Here is a 17,460-nt window from a genome sequence, read left to right as displayed (position 1 = left end):
TTCAAAGATTGATTCAGCTCATCCAGTTAAAGACACGGTGGTATTGAATGTGTAATTTGCTCCAAGGGGCCAACGCACTGCCTTGAGATCACACAACCGCTCCCTGAACCAGGACCTGAACATTCCCAGTCTGCGCTGCGACTAGCTGACCTCACATCAGAGGAAGAAGAAGGGCTGCACGGACGAATCAGCCAGTATGAGAGGAAGATCGACAGCTTACTGACTGAAGTCAGCTCTCTGAAGAACGAGGTGAGCTCCTCCTCTGCATCACCCTCCTCTTATCAGGTTCATGTTAGACCTTTTTTATGCTTCGTTATTTATTATACTAGGATTATTATCATAAAGTTACAAACTTCTTCACTTTGTGGATCTGATAGTTGTAAAGGGACAACATGAGTTCACTTGTCACATGAAGTAGTACTGAACCTAAACAGCTGTGTAACATCTGTGGCTTTGAAGGGAGAACATATCAACAGAACAGGCTTCTAACAGAACGCTGTGTTGGAGATTGACAGACGGGTGCATTTAGGAGGCAGGGAGGGTCTCCTGACACATTATATCCAGTTGCATGATGGGAAATCTAGTCAAGGCAATGCAAGTTCTAAACAATGCAACATACGTAACGGGTTGCTCCTGTGGTTTATGAATGTTAGATAGTCCTGATGAGCACCTTGCATGGTAGCCCCTGTCATCAGAGTGTGAATGGGTGGATGATGACCTGTAGTGTTATAAGAAACCACATCCAGTGTTTGTCAAAGAAGCCACTCCTGAGTCAGAGGCAGCCAGATGCATGACAACATGAAACTGTGTGGACACAAAGACAGACATCTGCAGCAGGAAGCTTTCTTCTCACCTTTGCACATGTGGACGGGTGCAGGTCGAGCTGCGGAAGCAGGAGCAGCTGCTGGAGCGCCGGTCGGAGCAGCTGAGCGTCTCCCAGCGGGTGATCGCTGAGCAGGAGGAAGAGCTGGCCGAGGTGACGGAGGAGCTGGAAGAGACGGAGCGGGAGAACGCGCGCTTACGCCGATCCATGGAGGAGATGCTGGAGGGGACCGACCACAACAGGCTGTGAGTTACCATTGGCCACTTAATAAGTGTCTAAAATATGAGAGATGATTAGACTCAGCTGTGTGAAATGATCCGTCAGCCCCGTTCTGTCCCATTGTTTCATGTGTGCTGTAACAGTGCTGTATCTGGGACGTGTTGCACATGCAGCTCCATGAAGAAGAGAATAGAATGAACGTATGCAAAATTTGCTTTTAAAGGTAAATTATCCAAGACGCAATATTAAAGTTGAGTATACTTTCTATTAGAGATTGGTATACTCGGTTTAAATGTATTTGACTGACCTCAAAAGTCCTTAGTTTACGCAGCAGGAAGAGTCTTTGCTGTGCTTCTCTTTTCAATGCGTTCAACATGACGGTAACCTGGTACCTAAAGGAGCTTACTAGCTCCGCCTCCTTCTTGTTACCATTCAGACACATTTCTCTTATCTTGGTGACATTCATGACTGTCGGTGAATCACATTATGAGTTCTGTAACATAGTTAGTGCACGTTTATACAGCATGTCATCCGCACACCTGACTCATTTGCGTCTGCTGAAAAGACGACTGGGCGGTAGAATGCCGCTCTGTAGGACACTTTATTACACAATTGTGAAACATCTTGTCTTTGCAGACGAGACGGGGACGGCAGGCAGCAAGACAAAGACGCTCTGCACAGGAAGCTGGTGGAGGCTGAGGCGGATGGGACGGCAGCTGCCAAGCAAGTGTCAGCCCTGCGACACTCTGTTTCCAGACTGTGCAGTGCTGCTGGCAGTGTGAGTGTGAACTCAACGTTTGGCACTAACACTGTGTCCGGTCCGGTCCGGTCCGGTCCGGTCCAAAGCTGGGAACTCTAGAAAGCAACAGTCAGCTTTTTGCATTCAAGGCAATCCCTAAGTGTTCTGACTTCATGGACAAAGATCATGAATGCTGATAATAAATGACGCTCTTTGTCCCCGTCTCTCTTTCTGTCGGCTGAAGAGGCCGTCTGGCGCTGACTCTTCGGTCTTGGCCCGTCAGAAGGAGCTGTTGCTACAGAAACTGGAGACATTTGAGGCGACAAACCGAACTCTGCGGCGCCTCCTCAGAGAGCAGCACGGGTCCCAGGTACCGTGTAAAGCACCCTCAAATTACAGACTGGATCTGTGATGCTGACTGACTCTTTGTCTTTAGCATCAACATACAGCTAATGTTTATTAAGGATGCACCTTGGTGGACTGTTTCTGAGCAGATGGAGTCAATCCGAGTGTCGGAGCAGAGGGAAACATTACTCCAGACACTGGCAGACACAGAGGCAGAGAATGCTGTGAGTGTGATGGAAGCAGCCTAAATCTGAAGCTTTAGTTTCTGTCATTTCCAATTTGCTCTGTAAGTAAAGCTTGCCTCATTTTTCCTTTTACAGCATCTTGTGGTGAAGCTTCAAGAGAAGGACAGAGAGGTTGATCAACTCTCCAAACGTATAGATACTGAAAAGGTACGGATAGGAAGTGTTCAGTATTGTGACTGTAAATACAGCTCTGATCTGTGGAGCTGTCTCAACCAGGGATCCACAACTAAACACTCTCTTTACAGAGGAATGTCATCCTTAATGCAGAATACATGTTTGTCCCTAATGTAAGTTCTACTGTATTCTGGGACTGCAGGACAGTGCAAAGAGCACAGCTGATTTGTCCAAGAGTCTGGAGTCAACAAGAGCTCATTTACAAGGACAGCTGCGGAGCAAAGAAGCTGAGAACAACCGGCTGACTGTGCAGATAAAGGTCAGTCCTAGCATCATGGTCACTCATCTGCTGCTGTTGGTCTGTATGATAATTATGTAGTCGGTAAATGAAGTACTTCTGTTTTAATATGTGGGAACTATTAACCGATAATCTGCTGTACCAGTGGAGGGCACCGACAGTGAACCCAGCCGTAACCCTTGGTTCTGTCCGTTCCATCGGTTCAGAACCTGGAGCGAGCAGCCAACCAGCAGAAGGCGGAGATGGAGCGTCTGAAGGAGCAGCTGGTGAGGCTGAGGCAGCAGGCCGGTGCAGACCGAGAGGCTCTGAAACGAGCCACGCGAGCCCAGAAACAGAGAGCTGAGCGCAGCGAGGACACTGCAGGCCAGCTGAGCGTCCAGCTACTGGACCTGGTAGGTACCGTGTCACAGAGCAGGCGGGCTGCTGCACTACAGCTATGCATTGATTAGTCACGCACACACACACACACACACACACACACACACACACACACACACACACACACACACACACGCTCTTTAGTAACAGAATCAAGAAAAGTGAATCACTGTTCAAGGCACTTTGTATGTGTTTTGAACAGGAGAAGCAGGTTTCTGATGCGCTGTCAGCAGCTGAGACCTGGCAGAGTCACCATGCCCAAGAGGTGAAAGACAAGAGCAAGCTGGAGATTGAACTGTCGCTGCTGAACAGGTAAGTCCATCTCTGTTACGGCTCCATCTGCAGACAAGAATAACCACGAGCAACCAGATGATTGGCTCACAGGGACCCAGTCAGCTGGAAGGGTTAAAAGTGGAGACGTCACAGCTTCATATCATATCATATCATATCATATCATATATCATATCATATCATATCAGACCAACAGCACAGTCAACCCTGGTCTGCACATGAGGCTCTTCAGCTGCGTACGGTCACAGAACATGAGCATTCACTTCACTGAGGGGGGGGGTCATATGGGTGACAACTGCAATAACTGAAGGTTTTTAGGAAAAGACTATTAACAAATGTTTCATTTCATTCATGCCTAAGAGAACATTCTAAATATGAGAAAGTTAGTGAGTGAGACGAGTTCTCTTAAATCAGTCATCTCTGTCCTTGAAGGCTTCTGTTTGTACCGGTGGTTCTGATATGAGACACGTTGGGTTTTTTGTATTTACGCACCAAGTAATTGGGTTTGCAAGCATGCCAACTGGGACGTACCTCTGTTTTATTAACCCTACAGTAATCCAATGAGTAATCTGAGTGACGGAAAATGTTTCAAATAAGGCGTGAAAATCCCATTGTCATGACATCACTTTACCAGCTGCAGCTACGGAAAGACTTCTGGAAATGATTCTGAAGCTATGAAACAGCGTAAAGTTACTGTTGGTTCATTCCGGTCATATAAATGAAAATATGACGGCTGCTGTGTTGTGTGATGCAGCCGCACAGCAGAGCTGACGGAGCAGCTGCAGACTACAGTGGATAAAGGCCGAGCGGAGAGAGAGGCCCTGCTGCATCACTTGCATGGACTGACCACAGAGAGCACTGCTGCCATGCTGCAGAAGCACTCCCTCCAGGTGAACCAACAGTGACCACATTCATAGAACCTCACCATTGCCTTATCAACATGTCTGCATATCTGTTGTGCTTCTATCTCTTGGATGATGTGCTTCCTGTTCCCTTTATCTTTCCAATAGACTCTCATTGACCTATGCTACATTAGGAGGGTTGGGTGTAATGATGCAACATGTGTTCCTGTCAGGCTACATCGTCTGCAGTGGAGGAGAAGCTGGCCTTGTCTCAGTCAGAGCTTCAGCAGGTCAAAGCCTCAGTCCAGCAATATGAAGGCCTGCTGGACAGCTATAAGATCCAGGTGAAGCATACGAACACTGAGAGCTTCTTATTAAACCTTTGTTCAACCAGAAATCCATTGAGATAACATCTGTTTTGTGACGGTGATCTGCCTGAATGTTCGTAGTGTTCTGATAGTTGTAGTATTTATAACATTGAGTACGTATGTTAGAGGCTGGAGTACATTCTGTTCAACACGTGTATGTCTTTAGTTTGCATTTAGAGGCAGATTTAAAGTCCGAGTGTGAGATTGTGACAGCACAGCTGTCCCATGGACACCGTTAATGTCAGAAGACATTTATCTTTCTGTACAGGTTGGAAAAACACGGGCCGAAGCAGATGAGTATCGCGCTCGGCTGGCTCAGGCGGAGCAGGAGGCCCGTGTGGTGCGCAGGGAGCTGGAGCAGGAGATGGAGGAGGTGCGCAGCGAGCTGCTGGGGCGGCTGGCGGCCTTAGAGCCTCTCCCTGAAGCCTTACGGCGTTGTGAACTCCAGCTGCAGGAGGCGCAGGACAGGGAGCACAGCCAGGAGAGACGCAGCATGGAGCTCAGCACAACCCTGACGGATCTCCGCATGAAGGTCAACAGTCCGACACAAAATAATGATTCATTAGTGCTACTTTGAAAATGATTCCAATATTACAACATTGATTATGAATTGAAGTTGAAAACAACATTGGTAAAAGGCCACAGTTAATCTCAGACCACACTCATGCAGTGAGTTTTAATGAAGTACGTATAAGTATCAGATGAAGTCCCGGTCTTCAGATGAAGGACTTGTGTTGCTAGGTGGAGACCCAGAGCAGTCAGGTGGAGCTTCTGAGACAGAAGAACAAGGTGCTGCTGGAGGACAATCGACAGCTTCAGCAGCGAGCGGAGACTTTGGAAAGGTCAGTCGCCTCTTCTGCTTTCCTCCGTCTGGCTTCGGCGCTTTGTTCACACCGGACCCCCCTCAGACTAAGTCTAGACAACTGTGCCCCCCTTCTATTTGGGGGATAATCATGATCTAAGTTCCCATAAAGTGGGGGCTTTGAGGGATGTTAACAGGAGGAATAATGCTGCCATGCAGTCAGTGAGTTAGTTATTACTTTTAGAACATAAGTGGCAGCTGATTGGATGAACCACCTGTCAATCAAACTCTTACCGAAGCCAGTCGGGAGAAGAGTCTTCGATGTCGTTCTTTACTCCTCTTTCAGTGATGAGAGTCTCTCTAGTTCTGATAGAACTGATGCTGTTGCAGCATCTGTCCCGTCTTCTTTTGGAACAGTGGCCTCTCTGTGTGTCATGCACTCACCTAAGCCACGCCCACAGCTGCTGGTAGCTCCTCACCGGACGCTGATTGGTCCATGCTCTGGTTTACCGGACACAAACGCGTTACTTAAAGCCCGACGACTTGGATTTTTGTGAGATATGCGATCCAGCGATCCAGCTGCCGTGCCAGATAACAAATTGGTGCCATGGGTTTTAAAGACCCTAACTGCACTCAAACACTGCACTCCAACTCGTAAGCAGTGTACAATAATGAACCAATGTTAATGAGTACTGGATAACTGTTCATTCTAACTGCTCTCATCTTACAGAAAGCTGGGTGAGGTTGGCAATCAGAACGCCGACCTTCTGGCGGTCGTCACCAAACGGGAAGACACCATCCACGGCAATCATCTGCGCCTGGAAGAGAAAACACAGGAGTGTTCTCTGCTGAGCCGGAAGCTGGAGGAGGCTCTGGGAGATGCTCACCAACAGGTCTGAACATTTAAAGAGTGTGATCATAGAATACATATGACATAGGACATAGGACATAGGGACGTTGTTGGGGACATAGAGTATACTGTAGGGATATATCCGGTATGTACTGTTCCACCCTCTGTTGCCCAGTAGTTTGGTCCAGTGTGTCATCTTTATCTCCAGATGTCAGAGACCAGAGGACTTGCTGCCACCAAAGAACGCTCCACCCAGTACAAGATACTGGACCTAGAGGCTCAACTTAGCAGGACTACGTCAGAAATGAATCAACTGCGACGCAGCAAAGATGAGGTAAAGGCCTCAATTAATAGTCCACCCACAGTGTGTGTGTGTGTGTGTGTGTGTGTGTGTGTGTGTGTGTGTGTATCTGCTGTGTCAGTAGGTCTATAAGATGAGTATTTATGATGCTCAGGTGGAGCGGCGGTACCAGAGCCGACTACAGGATGTGAAGGATCGTCTGGAGCAGTCCGACGGCACCAACCGAAGTCTGCAGAACTACGTCCAGTTCCTCAAAGCCTCCTACGCCAATGTGTTTGGAGACCTGGCCCTCGACAGCTCACTGCGTCCCCCCTCACCCGTCTGACAGCCCGCCTGCCAGCGGTGGATTATGAGCACTCATTCCAAAACAGTGGTCTGATTCTGTTACTTTTCATTTTGCTTTAGTATTGATTCACGTGTAAATGATTCTGTAGCCAAGCCACCCATGACACATTGTGTGTTACGATATGTGCTTTAATGTACCTGTGCTCTTTGAAAACACCGGCGCTATCGCTGTCCTCTGGCTGGTACGACACAGTGTGTGTCACAGTTTCACGTTCTACATTATTGGAACACTTGTTTCTTGTTCACGGAGTATTCAATGACTTCATCATTTATATCCACGATGGGTTACTTCAAAATGTCAATAAAACAACTAGATGTTTTTCTACCGGATTCAAACGGTTTTCTCAACTCTTCTTTTGTTTTTGTCATAAAATGTTACAAAGAGGAAACACATTGACGTAACGTAACACTTCGTGGTGTCGGTCCTAGAAGAAGCTGTCTGTCAGTCAGCACAGCTGCTGTCACATTGTCCTGTAGCAGCTTTCATTATAGTGAGCATGAAGGATGTAAGATGAAGGGCTCTTTAACTATTACATGTACATCTTACTTTACATGATGAGAGGGCAGTTCAAATGGAAATCAATCTGTAACAGCTCATGAACAGATGATGAATTGTCTGATAAGTCCTTGTGGTAGTCAGCTGATCTCTCACAGACAACAGTGATGATGTGAGGACTGACATGCTGTTTAGTTGAACACAGACAGGTCAGTGTTAATAACTGATAGTCTTTGAAACGCAGTTTATTGATGAAGAATCGGTGCTTTCTGTATTAACAGCACAGTCTGAGACTGCAGGGATGGGAGCACAGCTCTCAGAATAAGATCAAAATAAGAGTAGTTCTATTATGCTGAACTAAAGAAGTGCATGAGCAGCAATTATCCACCGTTTGTCTTTCAACGTGTGCTGTCAGTACATGAGTTTAATGATTACTGATCTGTGCCAGGGTGGAACAAACTGACACACTTTATATTGTGCATGTAACGCTTCAGTGGTTCGGGTCCGTCCGGTAGTTTCCGGTAGTTTTCGTACAGCTGCAGAACATTACGTCACGTTGTAAAAAAAAAAAAAAAAAAACAGCAGCCCAGAGAGCAGCCTCGCATCCTTCTGCGTCGACAAGAACCACTTCTGAAGCTCTTTGGAAAACCCACCGAGGTATGAAACATGCTTACATTCTGACAGAATTTGCCATTTTTAAACGGGTACTGTGCACATTGTGGTCCGTGTGACCAGTTCTGTTCATGTAATCTGTGTTACTGTTGGCTGCGGGTCCGCTAGCTCAGCGGCTAACGTTAGCTGCAGACGTTCCCTTCGTTACATTATTATTACAGTCCGGTAGTTCAGGTGAAGATGGACTGCTCGCTAGTGCAGCTGTCTGTGGGTTAGACGTCGTCTAATGTTAGCATTGAGCTAACATTAGACGACGTCTAATGTTAGCTCAATGCTAACATTACCGTTAGCCACCCTACCCAATGACACCAGCTCGCATTATCATTCATCAACCTGCGTTCAAACAAAATGGTCCATTAAACATTCACGAGTCGACATGTTTAACGTCCGCTACCATAACTGTTGTGTTTTCCGTCTTGAAAGTGTAGCATGATGATGATTCTGCTGGTTTAACGGTTTCACGATAGCGAATATAACGTAACGTTAGCTACGAGCTGCTAGCGCTGTTTAGCTTGCTAGCTAACGTTAGTCCGCTAGTTAGCTAGTTCACAACGTAACGTGACACTTTTAGAAACCCCAGATTCCCCTGAATTCATTGAAACATGTCTTCAATCACAGAGTGCACATTGCGCGTTGTTGATGTAATGAATGAAATACAGTGGATTAAAGATGGCTCGTTATGTAGGCTCCACTCTGGTCGGCCATGGCTGAAGGGGAGCCGCCCAGAACAGTTGAATACCTCTGGACATATGACTCCAGCTGTCATTCAAATGCGGACACTTTAATCATTTACACGTGTCCTCTGGTGCATAGCCCCAATGCATGAGCAGTGTGTGTGACTAGTGTGTGTGACTAGTGTGTGAGATTAGTGTGAGAGACTAGTGTGAGAGACTAGTGTGAGAGACTAGTGTGTGAGACTAGTGTGTGAGACTAGTGTGTGCTCTACACGCTCTTCAGGAGTGGAGTCAGGCGGTGAGAAGCCTGAGGAACGTCAGTGGTCTCTATAGTTTGCGTAAATCGGGACAAACAGCGGAATGTGCGCTATTTCACACCTCTGCAGCTGACTGTCCAGGACATGGTCTCTGTCAGGGTGGTGCCAAGTTCTCCACATACCAACTGGCCCTCCACCCTGGAGAGGACTTCAGATAGAAAGCTGCAGCACAGGGAATGAAAGGAGGACCAGCAATGTGCTGTTTCATATCTATGATGTGTTATAGTCCAGAAATGTGTCTTAATCCTTTGATTGTCATAACATTTATTTTAGAATGTTTTCGTTGAACATGTGTATGAATAGTGTATGTAGTCTAAAGTGTGTCATTGAGCATGCACATGTTTAATGGGCCACAGCAGATGCTTTTGATGCAGTTCTTCCATTAGATCGGTGTAGAGCGTTGCTCTATGATATTATTCATCCATCCAGTGACCTCCCCGATGACGAACGTTTGACCTTGTCTCTCGGTAGCCCCCCGCCATCCAAATGTAAAATGGCAGCAACAGAGAATAAGAGTGTTATTGATCCAGACGATGATGGATGAGCTTTCTCTAAGCTTGTCAAAGTCTAACCAGGAGCAGAATCTTTGTACGCTGTGAAGCCTGACCTCACGTTGATGTTCTACTCAAACATGGACGCTAAGTGGGACAGCTCTTTGAGCTGTACTGCCTAAAATACTACCAGATATTCCCAGGGCAGATTCCGCGTCCCTCTCCGCTGCCTCATTTTAATTGGATTGTATTACAATCATTACTTGATTACGTGTCGTATCTGAACACGGACAGTATTGTTCTCCATGTTACACCTGACTTAGACGTCATTAGAGCTTATTTTCCTGTTCTTCAAAGGAACAAGTACATTTGTTCCTCTTACGTGATTGTTTGTCCCCAATGAATATTGCTCATTCCATTGTTCATTTGCAGCATAACTGGACCATCACATTGTTTAGAACAAGGCATGTAATCCTGTTGCTGGAGCGCTGAAGGAGGGCGGGGTCAGTGGTTTCTGTAGGCTCAGCTCTGCAGTCATTTCTAATCCATCTCCATTAAGTGATATTGATAACTTGCAGCATTTGAACACAGCTATACAGCCTAGATTTCTACAGTGAGTATAAATCGCTCTCTTCCCATAACTCCCTCTCAACCTGTATGACTTTTTTCATTGCAACTCCATTTGACCGTGACCCAAATACGAGCCCCCCCCCCCGTCTGTAGGCTGTGTGGGCCTCCAGACAGACAGCCTGCTAACTCCTACTGCTGACATCTTCACACACTTTGAATGGAAGAGTCCGTCTCAGATGCACAGTGATTCTTGATGCATCGACTTCTGAAACATTATCATGATGAACTTCAGACATAGTGCTTCCTGTTGTGACTCCCTACTGCTGAAGGCCTCTTATTGATTGTGCGATCAAACTCGAGGTGACGTCCGTGTTTGTCTCACTGTACTTGTGTGTGTCTGCGTGCGTCTCTTTGGTTGGTGTAGGACCGGTGGTGGAGGGCAGTGACGGTGTTGTTTTGCTGGGAGAGAAGTGGAGGAGGAGCAGGGTTACTGAGCGCAGAGAGGCGCATGGGCTGGGCCACTTCTTGGCTTGCTCTTTTGTACGGCGTAGTCACTGCAGGTGCAATGCGTCTGTCTGTGCTGCGGAGTAGATGAGCCTTCGTTTCTTCAGTCACTGACGGACCTTTGAGGACTGGACTACAGATGTAGTCTTCTGATCAACCAAGACCCAAGAAAACCTCAGGATCCTCACTGGAACGGTCTGATGTGTGTATGATGTTCTTATTTTCATCCTGCCAAACCAGCAGCACAGGTCTTTCTTTATGAAAATGCCCGTTTCTGTTTAATGTGAATGTCATGGGGCTTTGGAAGTGACTGGTGGTCTGAATCGTTGATGCGTTTGTCTGTCGGCCTTCTTCCCTGCTGAGCCAGGACCATCCGGACCTTTTAGTGAATAACTCCAGAAACAGATTTCTACTGCATGTCTTTTGTCGGCGTGATATTCTTTGCATGAAAATGTGATCTTACTTCAAAGTAGAATAGACTAAGCTGTCATGCATTTCATCTGTTCATGAGCTGCTAGTTATCGGTCTAATAGTACATATTACCAGCTTGTGTTTTGCTCGGATCACTGATGTCATTAGTGGTTTAATAACCTTCATGTAGATTCTAGTTGTATAAACTGAACATCAAGTATGGACTTAATGCTAGCAGTTGGTAGTTAAAAGCTACACAATTTGCTGACTAACTACAGTTGCTTCCACAGCCGTTGGCAGTTATTGTGTACTTATACATCACATTATAGGTTCCTATAATTCTTTCTACGTGATCATGACAGTCAGCTGGAGGTTCTCTCTGTCCCCCAGGAAGGTAATGGACTGTCCTGGTCTCATGAGACTCCTCCCAGTGTGGCGTCAGTAGGACCCTTATTCACAACACATGGTTCACCATAGTAACTGGGCGCTGCTAAGTGAATGACTTCATCCACTCCTCTGATGATGATTTAGGGAAGGTTGATGCAATCTATGAACCTGCTGGAACCCAGCTGTATTCTCTGAGACGGGTCTGATGACGGGGTTAGCCTTGCTTCATGTAACAACGCCCAGCATACTTAATACAGTCTGTACTTAGCTTCATCGCTTCATGAAGTAGTTGCTCTACATGGAGCATTGAGTCGTACGTATGTAGGCCGTCTATCAGGCAGCTGTTGTGGAGGCTGTGAGGAAGCTACGCTAGCTGCGCTAGCCGGGCCGTCCTGAACGCTGCATTGCTGGCTCTGAGGAGAACATTGGAGTCGAGGAATTCATTGATTTCTATTCCAGTTGCTCGGGTTTCTTGACTTTTTGTTTCAGCTACTGCTTTTGTTGCCAAGTGAGCTCAGGCACTACTAATATCTGTGCATATAAACGACAGGATGCTTCGTCTTTAATGCTCTGCTCCTAATGGACACGTTTCTGCATCATTTCCTACCAGAGAGGCGGTGATGGAGGCCGGTTCTCTACCCGTGAAGTGGACTTTGAAATGGGGATGACTTTGAAAGTCACATGCTGCTGGCACAGTTCCAAGTTCCCACCCACCATTACGTTTTAAATACGCCTGTAAGAGGAGGTAGAAAATGAATTATGTTACATAACTACTGCCAGCTGATCTCACTGTGTGGGTGTTACCCAGAGGAGCAGGGAGGTGAAGCTGTTATCTGCTGGTACGAGATGGGAGGAAGTGCTATCAGCAGTCGCAGGGCTGTATTAGTGCGTCTTCGATCTGTAAGACTCCACAGAGTCGGCTACGATTCTGACTTAAAGCTCAACGGACCAACAACACAACTCCGTACCTCATCTTCATGGACTATATGATCGCCTTTTATACAATTCCTGTAAAGAAAACAGCCAAACATTTGGGACAACAGATGTATTCTAATGAAACGAAGGTTAAACGTTTGAATATCTGTTGAATTCCAACATCTCTGCTAGTTACAACGGGTCGGAGGAGCGCGACGTAGCGCCGCAACCGCTAGCAGAGCAGAATCCAGATCGTCACAGGCACTCTGTGGTTATTGGGGCTGGTTAAGGCAGGGTTAGGTAGACTAGTGTGGCTCTGTAGAGGTCAGCCTCTTTCATATCAAACCTGTGACCACCACTGTGTGTCATCAGTACGCTCCTACGGCCCCATGTCCAGGGTCCTAACCATGACATCTGTTTTAATTAGTTTATAGTTTAAATAGTTCTAAATTCTGTGTTTTACGATTTGAGCACGTTCTGTCTAATCATGTGGAAGAATAGAAGTTCAACAATTCAATAAGAAGAATATTCAAAATGAAATGAATATCAGTTCATATGTATTAGAATGAAAGAAAGAAAGGGCTTCAGTCCAGTCAGCCAGCTGGTCTCTGGTGAGGGAGATCATATAAGGATGTGTAACTTTGAGATGTTAGAGGAAGAACCAGGTCCATCCGTCAGTCCACTGTGCACAATGAGTCTGGCTTCTCTCAGTGGAATCCCTGAGAGGCTCTAAGCTCTCTGTGAACTGGGACGGAGGGGGGGTGCTGGCTAACATTCTGTGTGTGTGTGTGTGTGTGTGTGTGTGTGTGTGTGTGTGTGTGTGTGTGTGTGTGTGTGTGTGTGTGTGTGTGTGTGTGTGTGTGTGTGTGTGTTGTCCTGACAGCCAGTGGTGCCTCTGAAAAGCTGCTGACTGCACTGATCCATGGACCAGGAGACGGTCTCACATCTATCCACACTCTTTGTCACACGATCTGCTACATCAACAAAAACCCACATTGATCTACATTAGGCCTGACCCCCCCCCCCCCCACACACACACACACACACACACACACACACACACACACACACACACCGTGCCCCCACTCAACCATTGTGCTCGGGGTTCGTCAGACAGATCGATGTCTCTATGAGTCCGTCAGTTGATGGGTGGAGTCTGGCACACAAACAAAGACTTAGTTCTCCACTGAGCAGTGGTTAAGTGTTTTTACATTCCTAACTGGTTCAGGGCACCAGAGGGCTGCTGAACCGACAGTCACGCTGCGATTGTTGGTTTTATTTTCTGAATGGTTTTCATTGCAGCTCTTCTCACTGTGCTTCAAGCTAGTATGAAGGCCCGTTCAGGATCAGGTCTCGGTTCAGCCGGGCTGCTCGCTGGTGTTCAGCCACAGTCTGAGGCGACGCTGACCGGCGGACATAGAAGCCGACTGCAGTGATTCCATTGTGTGCTGAAGCCTAGTGTGGAATTTCCGGCTCCCCACCCCCGTTTGGCATTTGACTCTTTCAGCTGCTGGTTGCTCAGCTGGGGACAGGATGGGCTTTTGTTTGTCCTCCTATATCCGGCCTTAAATATCGTTTAGACCTCGATGCTTAGACCCGGCAGGGAGTCAACGTCAGCCGGTGATGGTTTGGTGTTTTTATGCTGGTTTGATCGAACGCGGTCTTATCTGTGCACATGTTGTGAATAATCACTGCTTAAGGATCACCGATAGCTGCAAACACACTGTCTATTTTGTGCTCTGCACTGCAGTGTGTGTGTGTGTGTGTGTGTGTGTGTTAGTCTGTCAAAATTGACCAAAAATCACTAAAAACATAGGTTTGAATATCTATTTCTGCGCATTGCATCCATGGTAATGATCCTCACTGGCTGGGGGTTCATTTCCAGTGAACATCACAATATAAAAGTACAAACTCACTGATGATTCTTATCATGGTGTGTTTCCAGAACATGGACACCGCAGGGGCTAAAGTGCTGGAGACGGCCGAAGACATCCAGGAACGGCGACAGCAGGTTCTGGACCGCTACCGGCGCTTCAAGGAGCTGTCCATCACGCGGCGGACGAAGCTGGAGGACTCTTACCGGTTTCAGTTCTTCCGCCGCGACGCAGACGAGTTGGAGAAGTGGATCCAGGAGAAGCTGCAGATCGCCTCCGATGAGAACTACAAGGACCCCTCCAACCTGCAGGTTTGTCGGGCTGTTTTTTTGTGTACAGTTTATATAGTTTACAGTTTATATTTCAGATTTGTATACATCGCATGTGTCTTCCTGTAAACAGGGTAAGCTGCAGAAACATCAGGCCTTTGAAGCTGAAGTTCAGGCCAACTCTGGAGCGATCATCAAACTGGACGATACTGGAAACCTGATGATCAGCGAGGGACACTTCTCCTCTGAGACCATTCGAGTAAGACACCCCATGATGTTTGTGCTCACCCTAATATGCATATTTACTGAATACCCTGCTCCATCTGATTCAGTCCTACACGCCTTACCGGACACAACAAAGACCCATAGTTACAAGTGTCAATATGGGAGAATACATACAAGTAGGTGTTGAGCTGCGGTGGGCCGTGTGTCATGTGACTCTTGAGTGCTGTGAACATCTTTCAGAGCCGGCTCTTCGTTGAAAGCTGTCCCTTCTTTCTGTTTGTTCCAGGTGGTATCTGTAAACGGATGACTGAGCAGGACTCACTTTTCTATTTCAGATACATTTAATTCATTATAGAGGGAAAACTGTAATGACTTCCTGTCTTGAGTGAAGATGTTTCCTCACTTCCTTTCTTCCTCTCCACTGTGCACTAACGGTAAAGACATCCTTCCCTCCTGTGCACTAGACTCGTCTGGAGGAGCTGCATCGCCTGTGGGACCTTCTGCTGCAGAGGACCAAGGAGAAGGGCATGCGTCTCCTGCAGGCCCAGAAACTGGTCCAGTACCTGCGAGAGTGTGAAGATGCCCTGGACTGGATCAGTGACAAGGTCAGATTTTCTATTTTCTATACACGTCTGTGTGTATTCATAGGAAGCCTCTGTTTCAGTCATCTTCTAGCCTTTGGCAGAATAAAGTAAATGCTATTTCTGTTTGCTCTTTAGCTGCTGTAGTAAAAGTTAACAAATATGAAGAGTAAAGAGCTGTACTGTACCAATTCATTTGAATGGGGAATGAAAACCAGAGGAACCTTTGATTCACCAGTAACTAATAAAGAAAACTAACTCTTGACAGCAACAACCAGCTGTAGCTGTAAGAGCACCAATGATGGTACAGTTGACTGAATCGTGAGGTCATCCAGTTCAGTTGAAGTTAAATAGCTTTTAGACTTGGATGTAATGTTTGCCTCAATGTTCTTCCTCCTCGTCCGTGTGTAGGAGGCCATGGCCTCCTCTGAGGAGCTGGGTCAGGACCTGGAGCATGTGGAGCTTCTGCAGAAGAAGTTCGAGGAGTTCCAGACCGACCTGGCTGCTCACGAGGAACGCGTGAATGAGGTGAACCAGCTGGCGACCAAGCTGATCCAGGAAGCCCACCCTGAGGCCGAGCTCATAGTCCGCAAGCAGGACGAGGTCAACGCGGCCTGGCAGCGCCTGAAGGGCCTCGCCCAGCAGAGGCAGGGCAAGCTGTTTGGGGCTGCAGAGGTGCAGCGCTTCAACAGGTAGACGCCGTGTCACAGCCTGTACTCACGCAGTTTATGGTTCTGTTCAAACATGGACACTCGTCCATCTTTCTTTGTTGATTTTAACAGAAACGGTGTTAAGACAATGTAACTACAAACGTGTGTGTTTGATTCCAACAACAGGGATGTGGATGAGACTATCAGTTGGATCAAGGAGAAGGAGCAGCTGATGGCCTCTGATGACTTCGGTCGTGACCTGGCCAGTGTTCAGGCCCTGCTTCGCAAACACGAGGGTCTGGAGAGAGACCTGGCTGCCCTGGAAGATAAGGCAAGAAGATGCTTCACCGAATGTCAACACGCACACGGCGCAGAAACCTGATGTAAACCTTTGATTGTCCTTTTCTCTTTCCAGGTCAACACACTGGGCGGTGATGTAGAGCGCCTACAGCAGACGCATCCGCAAAATGCCTCACAAATCCATCTGAAGAAAGACGAACTCGTCACCAACTGGGAACAGATTCGCACTCTGGCCGCTGAACGCCACACCCGTCTGAATGACTCCTACCGGTAACAGAGCAGACACGGACTGGTGTCAGGGCTTATATGTCTACTGAGAGCTGAGCTGTGTACTTGTGAGGAGCAGCGCTACTCATCACTCCTGCCCTCTTGTGATCTGTGTTTAGGCTGCAGCGGTTCACCGCTGACTTCAGGGATCTGACCAGCTGGGTGACGGAGATGAAAGCCCTGATCAATGCCGACGAGCTGGCCAATGACGTGGCTGGAGCCGAGGCGCTGCTGGACCGCCACCAGGAGCATAAGGTAAAGTCTCTCGGGTCAAAGGACCTCGGCGTTCGGCCACCATTTTAACTTTGAATACGGATTCAAAATGCAGCATTTTTTTCAAATGTAAAAAGCAGCGACGTACGGTTGTCTTTTGTGTCCCAGGGAGAGATTGATGCTCATGAAGACAGTTTCAGAGCCACTGATGAAGCTGGCCAGGCCCTGCTCAATACAGGACACTACGCTTCTGAAGAGGTCAAGGAAAAGGTAGGACCATGATACAATCCAGACACTTCTCTATAGCAGCTCACCACCACGTGTTACCGGTTCACGTGTTTAGAGCGATGCGGTGTGTTGTGTGTGTAGCTGGGCGTCCTCGCGGAGGAGAAGGAGTCTCTGCTGGAGCTGTGGGAGGTTCGCAGGCAGCAGTACGAGCAGTGCATGGACCTGCAGCTCTTCTACAGAGACACGGAGCAAGTCGACAACTGGATGAGCAAGCAAGAGGTAACCTGGCACTGACACCAAACCTACAGTCGGGTCCATTTTGGGTTTTGCTGGTCCTATCCGGAGCTGACACCAGTTTGATTTTATAAAAAGTAACCTGTGCTGATGGTGTCACAATGCTCAATCCAGCTTGTTTTGCATCATAAAGCAGTTTTACAAAGTGATTAACGTAATATT

At 47.3% G+C, this 17,460-nt stretch overlaps 2 protein-coding genes across 17 annotated transcripts in view; both read left to right on the top strand.

The window, feature by feature from the left end:
• odf2a (outer dense fiber of sperm tails 2a) overlaps nt 1–7,290 on the top strand; it is an 8,537-nt gene extending 1,247 nt beyond the window's left edge. For 3 of the 4 annotated variants that reach the window (XM_068705737.1, XM_068705735.1, XM_068705736.1), the window contains 16 exons: nt 67–249; nt 878–1,068; nt 1,679–1,820; nt 2,026–2,151; nt 2,276–2,350; nt 2,447–2,518; nt 2,688–2,804; nt 2,990–3,175; nt 3,364–3,473; nt 4,207–4,342; nt 4,528–4,638; nt 4,931–5,194; nt 5,404–5,504; nt 6,195–6,357; nt 6,523–6,648; nt 6,770–7,290. In XM_068705737.1, coding sequence (XP_068561838.1) covers nt 67–249; nt 878–1,068; nt 1,679–1,820; nt 2,026–2,151; nt 2,276–2,350; nt 2,447–2,518; nt 2,688–2,804; nt 2,990–3,175; nt 3,364–3,473; nt 4,207–4,342; nt 4,528–4,638; nt 4,931–5,194; nt 5,404–5,504; nt 6,195–6,357; nt 6,523–6,648; nt 6,770–6,940 — 2,274 coding nt within the window. In that variant the 3' untranslated portion in view covers nt 6,941–7,290. The remainder of the gene's footprint in view (nt 1–66; nt 250–877; nt 1,069–1,678; nt 1,821–2,025; nt 2,152–2,275; nt 2,351–2,446; nt 2,519–2,687; nt 2,805–2,989; nt 3,176–3,363; nt 3,474–4,206; nt 4,343–4,527; nt 4,639–4,930; nt 5,195–5,403; nt 5,505–6,194; nt 6,358–6,522; nt 6,649–6,769) is intronic. The other variant, XM_068705738.1, reaches the window with a different exon arrangement.
• Nucleotides 7,291–8,003: 713 nt separating this feature from the next.
• Nucleotides 8,004–17,460, top strand: part of sptan1 (spectrin alpha, non-erythrocytic 1) — a 26,112-nt gene continuing 16,655 nt past the window's right edge. For 12 of the 13 annotated variants that reach the window (XM_068705730.1, XM_068705731.1, XM_068705728.1 and 9 more), the window contains exons 1-10: nt 8,004–8,113; nt 14,343–14,582; nt 14,674–14,799; nt 15,230–15,370; nt 15,758–16,038; nt 16,183–16,327; nt 16,412–16,566; nt 16,683–16,818; nt 16,945–17,046; nt 17,146–17,283. In XM_068705730.1, the coding sequence (XP_068561831.1) occupies nt 14,346–14,582; nt 14,674–14,799; nt 15,230–15,370; nt 15,758–16,038; nt 16,183–16,327; nt 16,412–16,566; nt 16,683–16,818; nt 16,945–17,046; nt 17,146–17,283 (1,461 nt within the window). In that variant the 5' untranslated portion in view covers nt 8,004–8,113; nt 14,343–14,345. Of the gene's footprint in view, nt 8,114–10,776; nt 10,887–14,342; nt 14,583–14,673; nt 14,800–15,229; nt 15,371–15,757; nt 16,039–16,182; nt 16,328–16,411; nt 16,567–16,682; nt 16,819–16,944; nt 17,047–17,145; nt 17,284–17,460 lie in introns of those variants that run through there. The other variant, XM_068705719.1, reaches the window with a different exon arrangement.

The sequence above is a fragment of the Cebidichthys violaceus genome, unplaced genomic scaffold (assembly GCF_023349555.1).
Source record: "Cebidichthys violaceus isolate CVI_PGR_0920_01 unplaced genomic scaffold, fCebVio1.0.p SCAF_12, whole genome shotgun sequence".
NCBI lineage: Eukaryota > Metazoa > Chordata > Actinopteri > Perciformes > Stichaeidae > Cebidichthys > Cebidichthys violaceus.
Note: the sequence above shows the minus strand (reverse complement) of the source record. Positions and strands in the feature narration are given on the sequence as shown.